Source organism: Rhipicephalus microplus, chromosome 7 (genome assembly GCF_043290135.1).
Source record: "Rhipicephalus microplus isolate Deutch F79 chromosome 7, USDA_Rmic, whole genome shotgun sequence".
In the NCBI taxonomy this organism is placed as follows: domain Eukaryota; kingdom Metazoa; phylum Arthropoda; class Arachnida; order Ixodida; family Ixodidae; genus Rhipicephalus; species Rhipicephalus microplus.
This window is the reverse complement of record NC_134706.1, coordinates 76,446,259-76,457,153: the sequence shown is the minus strand read 5'-3', so window position 1 is coordinate 76,457,153 and position 10,895 is coordinate 76,446,259. Positions and strand designations below refer to the sequence as shown.

Sequence of the window (10,895 nt, the reverse complement as noted above, 5' to 3'; positions counted from 1 at the left end):
TGACCGCTACATCTGCTGCACAATTGCTCCCGCAGGCCCAGCATATACGTATTCCGGCGCCCCTAACACCGACCTTGACGCCTCATACACGCTTTCCGATTTACGATTTGCACTCACTAAAATGCGACGGGGCACGGCCCCTGGACGCGACGGAATCACAGTATCGCTCCTGGCAAATCTTCCCGACCAAGCACACCTCTCGCTACTCCACCTTATAAATTCGATATGGGACGGCTCTCCGCTTCCAATGGAGTGGACCACATCGGTAGTGACATTCATACCCAAATCGGCAAAGTCCGTTAGTATCGAAGCACTGAGACTTATCTCACTTACGTCTTGCGCAGGCAAACTCATGGAAACCATGGTTCGCGAACGCCTTTCCGCCTACTTGGAGGCCAGGAGGACCTTTGCCTACACGATCTTTGGCTTTCGCCCGCATCTGTCGGCGCAGGACGTCCTGCTCCAGCTTCAACACGATATCATAGAGCCGACTACTATGCGCCATAACGATAAAGCCGTGCTCGCTCTCGATCTCCGTGGGGCGTTCGACAACGTCAAACACAGCACTATACTCACTAACCTGTCTACCACAAACTGCGGGCAGAAGACTTTCAACTACATTCGCGCCTTTCCATCACATCGCACCGCCGTCATTCGCCCTAATTCTACCGAACATGGCCCGTACTTATTAGGCACGCGGGGTACACCTCAAGGAGCAGTCCTGTCTCCTCTGCTTTTCAGCCTGGCGATGATGAACCTCCCCTCTCTTCTAAGCGAGGCCGAGGGAATACAACACGCACTATATGCAGACGATATCACAATCTGGACCAATACCGGCTCCTTAGCGCAAATCGAAGAACGCCTGCAAAAGGCTGCCCTTCTGGTGGACACCTACGCTGGTTTATGCGGCCTGGAGTGCTCTCCGGCTAAATCGGCTCTTCTTTCAGTCTCTCCGCTACCGCCACCTCAAATTTTTCTTCCGTCCGGGCCCGTCCCGTCAGTGCGAAATATTTGGGTTCTTGGCCTTCACATCACATCGTCCTTGGATCCAAAGGGCACAATAGCAGGCCTCAGACGCACCAGCGAACAGGTGAGCCGCATGATACGGCGAGTGTCTGCCAAGCGCGGCGGCCTCCGCGGGTCTCAGTCCCTCCGATGGGTCCACGCGTCTATGACCAGTCGCGTCCTCTACGCTTTGCCTTACCTTCGCCTGCGTCGTCGACACGAGCAGCAGCTGGACGTCCTTCTTCGTTCAGTATACAAACGCGCTCTGGACCTACCTATTGCAACTTCCAACAGCCGATTCGCGGCTCTGGGGGTACACAACACTTTTGCAGAGATGCGCGAAGCTCATCGCGTTAACCAAATCAATCGACTGTCGCAGACGCCTTCAGGGCGCCGTCTTCTACACAGACTTGGCCTTAACCCGATATCTGACCAAGACCATCTGCAGCCGGTACCAGAGCTCTGGCGTCAAAAGCTATGGGTGGAACCTCTACCCCGTAATATGAACCCCGACCTCCATCCTGGCCGTAGACTAGCACGCGCTGCGGCCCTTCATACGCGACACTCCGATCGTCTTGATGTTTTCTACGTGGACGTCTCGGGTTCCTCCCCCTCGAGTCAGCTCACGGCAGCCGTGATTACAGAGGGCAAACACGTCGATGGCCTCTCCTTTCGAGCAGACACAGTAACGCACGCTGAACAGGTTGCCATAGCTTTGGCCGCCTCTCACCCTGCCTCACGCACCATCCTGAAGGACTCGCGCTCGGCCTGTTCTCGGTACCTTCAGGATTCCATTGCCTTGCTGGCGGCTAGCCTACTACAGGCAGCTTCTTGGCGTTTTAACCCTCATCCCATTCGTATAGTCTGGACTCCAGGCCACTCGGGCCTGCCCGGCAACGAGGCGGCAAATGCCGCTGCCCGCGCTTTTCCTGTCCAGGCCGTTGCCCCTCCATGTCCCGAGACAGAATCTGGCAATACCAACCTGACGTGCTTTCGCGAAATTTTGGCTTATTACCGGGCTTCGCGCCGCCTCTACCCGGACTTGCACGCGGTTTGGAGAAAGCGGACGAACGACTGCTACGCCACCTGCAGACGAACACTTTTATCAGTCCGGCGGTCGCCAGGCACTTTTTGCCGAAAATCAATGGCACCTGCTCGACCTGTCATGTCCTCGCCGACACATATCACGTCGTAGCATCGTGCCTAGTTAATCCCGTCCCTTTCTCATCCCCTTTTCCTATCCCAACTAGGGAGGCTTGGGAGGAGCACCTGCTCGGCTGCTATACCTTGGCTGCGCAACGCTCCTTGGTGGAGCGCGCACGGGCAGCTTCCAGCTCCACTGGCGTCCCGGAATAGGCTCTTGCCACTCTAGCACGCCGATAGGCCTGGTCGGCTCTCTCTAGTAGACTTTTTCTGAAATGAATGTTTTTTACCACCGCCTACCAAGATAATCATTTTTCATGTCAGAATTCTAGAAGCCCAACATACGAATGCAGTCATACTTCTTCAGCACTAGATTTAACTTTTACAAGCTCCAACCTTAATGTTTCATCTTGGTCAGTCGTTGATTGCGCAACAAACAGCGACCACTTACCGATTACTTTCGAAATAGAAAGTCGGATAGCCTCATCAATCTCTATTACTCATACGCATATTAACTACTCAAAATTTAAGGATTCCTTCTTTTTTTCAATGCCTTCGTTGTCAGATGATAGCTCGATGACAAAGGCTCGGAGCTTATATTCTTTATTAAAAAATTCCATAGAGAAATCTGAATTAGTGGTGTCGTCAGCGAATCATAACTGGAATTCTCCTTGGTGGAATGACGATTGCTCGAGGGACTATAGACGCAGAAAGGCAGCATAGAAAAAGCTTTTGTACAATCAGTGCCCTAAAAATTGGAAAGACTAGCAGTTCATTGCAGGTGTTTTAAACGTACAGTTGCCAAGTCAAAACAAGATTACGAAAGGCGGAAGTTCGATTATCGTTCTAGATCCAAGAATAAAAAAGCATTATTTAGATTTCTACGTAGAAAGAAAATGATTCCGCAATCAATAAATACAGACTCTATCGTTTTGTCAGCTGATGAAACAAAAGCTTTATTAGAAGTGACTGGTAAGGGATTAGAGCAACGTTTTTCCAGCCAACTAACACCACCTCCTTCAACGGCGCCAAGGGACGAGGACTTCACAGACGTTTCCAGGCATGAATTATTGCAAGTGTTAGCTAAGTTGCCATCAGCGGCTCCGGGCCCTGATGGTGTTACCTCGTTCATGTTGAAACTGATGCATAAAGAGTGCCGAGAATACCTATTGGATATAATCAACTATTTTTTAAGTATGGCATGGCTCCCATTTGAGTGGAAAATAGCAAAGATAATACCAATACTTAAAGCTCCAGGTAGAGGATACGTTTTGGATAACAATAGGCCCATTGCGTTAACCTCAAACTTTGTAAAGGTAATTGAGAGAATCCTGAACGTTCGAATAACAAATTTCATCAATGAGAGAGAAATTCTGAATCCATCCCAAATAGGCTTCAGATCCGCATGCTCCAAATGGCAGGCCCATATAGACCTTGAAAGTCGCATAAAATTAGCTAAGCGGGAAGGAAAATATGCTGCGCTCGTGACTCTCGATATAGCAAAAACGTACGGCTGCGTTGAGCATATAGTGTTGATCAACCAGCTGCACAACCTTAACTTCCCAAACTATATACAATCACGGATTGCAGAATTTTTACGCAATAGAACGTTTTATTGTTACAAAAACGGCATCTCGTCTTCTAAATATGTGCACATAAGAGGTGTCCCACAAGGGGCCGTCCTTTCCCCGGTGTTGTTCAATATCGTGATGAGCTCTGTACCTCGGCACCAGGACGTCCAAACTTATGTATATGCGGACGACATCGCATTCTTTTCAGTAGTAGAGGAGATTCATAGTCTATTTAAAATATTGCAGACATACCTATCGGCCATAGAATTATAGCTTACATCTGTACCTAAATATCAGGAAATGTTCTTTTTTAACATTTCCACTCAAAGACCTTTTTCACATTTCGCTCTCCTATATGGATCACATCCCTCAAGTAGGGAATGTGAAATATCTGGGGGTGACCTATAACCAATCAATGACTTCGAATACACATATTGAAAACATTGCAGCGAAGGGAGGTCGTGCGATGGGAATATTAGGCAAAATTAGTAATAGTCGCTTAGGTATGCGGAGAAATACTATTATCTCAGTGTATTGTATGTACATTCGCCCGGTACTTGAGTTTGGGTGTTATACGCGGGGGCACCTGCCTACAAGATACATCCTCTGGGAGTCATAGAGAGACAAGCCTTGAGACTATGCTTAGGTCTCCCCAAGTTTGTTTCAACCAAGATCTTGTATCTTGAAGCTAGGGTTCCCTCACTTGCGACCCGTTTTAAATTGTTAGCTACACAGGCATTTCTTGGGCTCTATGAATCGCCGGTAAGACGCTTAGAAATAGTTTTTATTGACCATCCTGACTTGTTTTTTGGACAATACTGGCCGAGATCTCGTATACCGCCAATTTTGGTTATACAGTGCTTTCTAGATGATTTAGATGTTTAAATTGATGCTGTTCCTTTAATCAGTACCAATAAAAGTGCTATTAAATTACAGTTTGATGATATATTTCAGGAAAATTCAAAATTGATGCCGCACAGTTTTTTAGAAGCTATATTAAGAGATTACCTGGAACATACGCCAATACAAGCAGTCATAGCAACTGATGCGTCACAAAGGGAAGAAAAATGTGGAATTGGTATTTTTTATCCTGCCCTAGACTGGTTCTTTTCGCTTCGCCTTCCCGATTATGTGCCCATATTTGAAGCAGAAATTGTTGCGATGATTTTAGCTCTCCGTAAAGTAACTGCTTCAGTAAGAACCACAATAATTTTAACAGATTCACTATCAGTATGTGCCTCCCTTGCTAAAGATGAGAACTCGCATGCTCAGAACGCTTTCAAAGCATTAGTTCTCTCGCATCTCCATTTGATCAAACTGGTCTGGGTTCCTGGATATAAGGGCATTCATATGAACGAAATGGCAGATGCGTTGGCCAAGTCATCTTTAAATGGGCCTGTTATTGATGTATTACCGGTATCTAAATTCTTGATAGGCGCTAACTGAAGAAGGAAACTACTGTTAGAGGAATTTTCCATACCTTCACTAACAGCCACACCAGAAACGAAAACCTCCTCTTTTATTTAATTTACACCAGAAGCACCGCGTTAATGCACCCATCGTTCTCCGGGTTGTTGGTCACCTGCGCGTACTTCCCCCACACCACTTTGCCACCCTGCGTCACCAGACCAAGTTCGCTGACGTTCACTTCGATCACCGTTCCTTTCGTAATCACCCCTAGCTGCGAATAGAGTGGCGAGCTTGGGTTCTTCTTGACGCCGATGATCGGCAGGCAGAATGTCGCCTTGAGCTCCGGGTGCGTCACGTGGGCCTTCTTGAACCGGAGTGCCATCGGCCGGATGAAGCGCTCGAACTTGGGCGGCTTGCGGGTGAAGCCCTCGCCGACGAACGTCACCTTGGTCACCATCCGCTTCCACGCCTTCTTTTTCCGCTTGCCTGTCTTGATCACCCGAAACGCTTCGGAGTCTCCGACGCCTCGGACTTTCGGGATCGGGACATCCCACTTCCCGGCCTTCTCCTTCCGCTTCTGCTTGATCATGTTGGAGAGAACCTTGGCCCGGGACTGGTTCTCACGGTCCAGGAGGTAGACGGGCACGGCTCCCTGCGCCGCCGCCTCGGGTCCCCTCTGCTTGCTCAGCTTCTCCTCGTGCATCTTGAGAGTCTTCTTCATCTGCACCTTCTCAGAGTAGCGCTTCCTTCAAGCACTTGTTATACCATTGCAATAGTAAAATATGTCAAACGCGAGGAATGGAAGTCGCAATCACTAGACTGCGCTGTCAAATTCCACAGCTGAATTTATATTTACACAGAGATGGTCTGGCAGCCTCCCCTCATTGTTCTGTTTGGGGAGCAAATGAGTCAACTGAACATTATCTCGTTTATTGTAATAGATTCTCTGTCTTACGTGCAAACACTTTAGGAGGCGTTTGCCACCTTCTCAGAATATACTTAAAGGCTGAAAATGTGCTTTCTTTTGGGGCCTTGTGTCTAGGCCACAGCGACGGGAAGATGGTTGACGCATCGCAGGAGTTCGTCAAAAGTTCAAAGAGGTTTAAGTGTTGAAATCATTGTTCGGTAGATTTCAAAATTTTCAAATTCATATTAAATCAATTACGACGTTTTATTGCATTACACTACAGATTATTTACAAATAAACCATCAAATTTGTCTTGTTGGTCTTTCTTTTATGACTCGTAAATAGATTAATTTTAATCTGTTGGTAAACAAGAAATTCATGAAAACTATCCGGTTCTTGCCCCATCCCCCAGCGTGGGTATGCGCCACATCGTCAAGGATCTTGACTTGACTTGACTTGGTACAAACATGATAAGCATAAGGTGCGTGTCATGTAACAACATCACTACATGTCAGACTGATGATGCGCTCGCTGCCGTTTTGCTAGCTTCACATATGCCCAATTTGGTGTTACGTGACGGAAATAAATGACGAAGGTTTGTGGCTGGTGCAAACATGATAATCTTCAGATGCCTGTCAAGTGAGAACATGACTACATGCCACAGTCAAGGCGCCAATACATTTCTACGCGATGCGGTGCGCGTGCTCGCCGGCGTTCATTTCGTCGCGTCACACCGGTTCTGCCATATACTCGCAGGCGTGCGCTGCACTGCGTCGCATTTACGCAGGCGCGTTTCACCACGTCATGCGTCGCTCCGTCACAAAAAGAGGGAGACGCAGTGTTGTCTTCGGCGGAAAAGGCTGCATGTCGCGTTTCACACTGTTGCCGTCGGGCTACACCGACGGACGCTGGTCACGCCTGGCGTCTAACTTAGAATGTTAGTGTTTTTGTAGCGTAGCGTGACTGCGCCCAGCGTGCGCGCGCGTCAACGCTACACTGGAGTAAATTCCCTTCGTGACGCGCTTGCGGCAGTTTTTCCAGCTCCATATATACCAAATTTCGTGTTACATGACGCCAACGGATGACTAAATACATGGATGGTGCAAACATGATAATCCTGACAAGCGTGTCGTGTAAGAACATGACAACATACCACGCTCATAGCGTGCTCGTGACCGTTTCGCTACCTCCACATATACTAAACTTGGTATCACGTCACTTGAATAGATGACGAAGGTAAACGACACATTCAAACATGATAATCATAACACGGAAGTAATTAATGACATCATTTACCTACACCTCGTAATGTTGCGCTCATTTTAATGTGACATATCAACATTTCTTATTCGTGCTTCGCATTTCATCGATTCTCACTGTACGTGGGATCTGCCATTAATGTTGAGATATTTGTGTTGGTAAACTTTTTGACAAAGAAAAGTGATGATAGAGAGGAGGGAGGGACGAAGTTTTTGGATGCATAAGAATTCGACCCATAGTTTATTTCTTAATTCAGGTTCGTGTTTGATTGATTGATTGATTGATTGATTGTACATTTCATCCTGGCATCACCAATAAAGAGAGATCAGCCTGAAATGGGTGACGCCTTCCTATATAAGAGGAATTTTTCGTGATGTCAAAATGTTGATCAAAAGTTCTTTAAAAAAAACTCGTTAGAATAACACATAGAAAAAAGGGAAAAGTAATAAACACTAATGTGTAATGAACAGGCTTGATATTGATATCCTTACAATTCAATCCGTTTTAATAAATAAATGAGGTTAGATAACCTCGGAGTGAATGATGATGAGGGGTCCGTCAGTCTATCAATTTGTTCATGCTTCCGTCCGCGAGTCTGTCCATCCATCTGTCCCTCTGTCCGTCTTTCTGTCCTGTCCGTCTAGTGAACAATCCAATTACCTCCATCTCGCATCTTGTCATTATATATTCGTCATATACAAGTACCGCCATCAAGCGGACAATCTAAGAACTAAACGAGAGATGGCTAAAGCTACAAACACCGGACGTACACTTACAGTGCCATGAGCTTCGTCCCGAAAAGAAGACTAATCTTTTTTTGAAAAGTATGCTTAATTTCGATAAACTTTGCAATGAATTCTTCTTGTCTCTTGTAGGTAGTTGTTCCGAATGCACTCCTTACTGTTTCGTCAACTTCTTCGTGTCTATTATAGAGCTATCTTGTGCAGTGGGCTGTCCGATTTCGAGTCTAGCCAACCGAGCTATCTGTCAGAAAAAGAAGGAGACGACGAGCCTCAGCACTCGTTTTCCAGGCTCTGTCCAGCGGACTAAAAGCCATGGGTAAGCGATTCGGCGGCTGCTTCGGCGGCTGTTTTTTATCCACCCGAAGGTGCGACGATGTCGCACTTTCGGGTGGATAAAAAAAGCGATTCTGGTATAAGGTGCTATATCCACACTCTAAAAAGGTTCGTTCCAACAGTGTCCCATGCCTATATGGGAACAGACTGCTGTACCATTGTTAAAAAAAAACTGCTTTGACTCAAATGAGACTTTTTTCCGTGGTTTATTGAAGCACACGCTGCAACGCGAAGCCATGTGTTAAACGCTTGATTGGATTTTTTTAGTTCATTTCATGGAACGCTTGGATAATTCTCAACAGCTGCTAGCATTATCGTAGCGTCCTTGTGTGTCCCTGCAAGCTACATGTCTTCACTCGGAGATGCTTTCGCTGCAGTGTGCGAAGCAGTTCCTACTATGTCAGAAGGAAGACCTTAGGGTTTGGAGACTATGGCGTGGCCTGGCTGCGAAAGAGGTTGCGGGTGCGACTACGGCCAACGGTGGCCGCGTCTCGATGGCAGTGGAACGATAAAAGAGCCGTTTAGCACGGCATCAGAGTTTTCTGGCCTTACAAAATATTGCTTGAATTTTCTTAATTTGCCACCAGAAGTCGCTAATTCAGGTCAAGGGTGAGAACCAGGTGCAGAAAATGTAGGCCAAGGGGGCCTAGTAAGTCACCCGAATATGATGTGTCCTTCTATCGAATTGTAGCTTTGGCGGCTAAGATCAGATAAATGAGTTCGCAAGGCTTGAGGTTGTTTGTGTAACCGTTTTATAGGCTTAGAGTGGAGAAATCGCAGTCCTATCAAAATGAGCCAACATATGCACATCTGTTAAATTCACGCTTATGTGTTTTTCGCTATGTTAATCCAATGCTAGGACTATTGTTCCCATCTTGCCTCAGACGCAAACGCATATAGCTTGGAAAACGTGTGATGGTTGTACAAAAATTTTCTGGAAATTTTTTTTTGCTGAGGAATTTTTCGCAGCCGGCATACCTGGCTGGTAATCTTAAAGTTTGGTTACTAATGTTTTGCAATAAAATCATTTTCTTCGTTCGCTTCAATAACACCTAAACGTGAAATTGACAGAATACGAATTGCTTTTTAGTCCAATAGTTACGCGGCATATCCGCAAACGTTTTGGGAAAGAACAGCCGAGTATTTGGATGAGGTTCCACGGGTCCGTCGTGCTGAGCGTACAGGATTGCAAAAGCCTAGAGTTACTGAGTATGCTACCGTAAGTAGGAGCCAGGTACAGGAACTCTAAATATTCGAGCTGTTAATTGCCATCTACAAGATAAGGATCACTGCCGGAATTCCCCGAGTATTCATGCACTGTGCAAGGTGAACGCATGATTTGGGAGCACGCATTTATTGCTGCATTATCACTCAAGCATATCAGTGATTTGTTGCATCAGAAACACTGGGCACTCGGAAATTATTCCTATTCTCCCCCTTCTGGTTACATGTTCTGTACGTTTTGAAACCTGCCACTCTAGTAACCTGCACCAGAACATCAGCTATATCTAATCCAAAATGTGCACCCTGCTTTTTTTAATAGTGCTATGTCTGTATTTTGTTTTGGAGCCACTGATGCATCAGTGATCAAGTTATTGCATCCTGTTTAAGTTTCACATTGGCCAGCGTGGTGGTCTAGTGGCTAAAGAACTCGACTGCTGACCCGCAGATCATGGGATTGAATCCCGGCAGCGGCGGCTGCATTTCCGATTTAGGCGGAAATGTTATGGGCCCGTGGGCTCAGATTTGGGTGCACGTTAAAGAACACCAGGTGGTCTAAATTTCCGGAGCCCTCCACAACAGTGTCTCATAATCTAGTGGTAGATTCGCGACGTTAAACCCCACATATCAAACAATCACTTATTACATTGGCATGTCAAGTAGCTTTACTGACGATATTCGCAGCTATAACTACCCGCCACGAACCCTCTCATACCCTTGCCTAGTACACATTTCACACAGATGTTTTCGAACAAAATAATGAAATAACTTGCCCCCCCCACCTCCCTTACTAGTAGCAGACACCCAGCATTTTCCCCAATTCTAGCAAAAAGGCATTTGATAGCCTTAGAAATTTAATACGGTGTTACTTTTTCTCGTATCATTTAAATTAAGTTCCAACGTGTTTGTAGCGTGAATGTGTGCTTTTAAGGTCCTTCTATTTTACTGTTGCTTTTTTTTGTTCATCTATTTTTCTTTTTTTTTGATCATACTGTAATACTGTCTTAGATTTGTCCACTTGATATAATCCCCCAGGGATAGACAGTACGCATACATAAATGAATATTTTAAAACTCAAAGCAAGGCGGAATGGCAGACATTAACCTAGTGATATACTTCTCGTGGAATGTCGTTCCTATTATCTTTTTTTCTTTGCACATATGTGGTTGCATTTTAATCTATAGGTAGGCATTGAAAGAAACTGTGGGTAAATTATGATGTCTCTCATCTTGTGCTTTCTTTTCTTCAGCTGAACTTAGCGAGATGTACCAGGCGTCTCTAAGTAAGTGATTCGAATAACTT

At 45.9% G+C, this 10,895-nt stretch overlaps 1 protein-coding gene across 1 annotated transcript; it reads right to left on the bottom strand.

Annotated features, from left to right (window-relative positions):
• Window positions 1-5,217: 5,217 nt before the first annotated feature.
• Window positions 5,218-5,871, bottom strand: LOC142767508 (ribosome biogenesis protein NSA2 homolog). Its single transcript, XM_075869286.1, has one exon. The coding sequence runs from the start codon at window positions 5,848-5,850 to the stop codon at window positions 5,248-5,250; it is 603 nt and encodes a 200-aa protein (XP_075725401.1). The 5' UTR covers window positions 5,851-5,871; the 3' UTR covers window positions 5,218-5,247.
• Window positions 5,872-10,895: the final 5,024 nt, after the last annotated feature.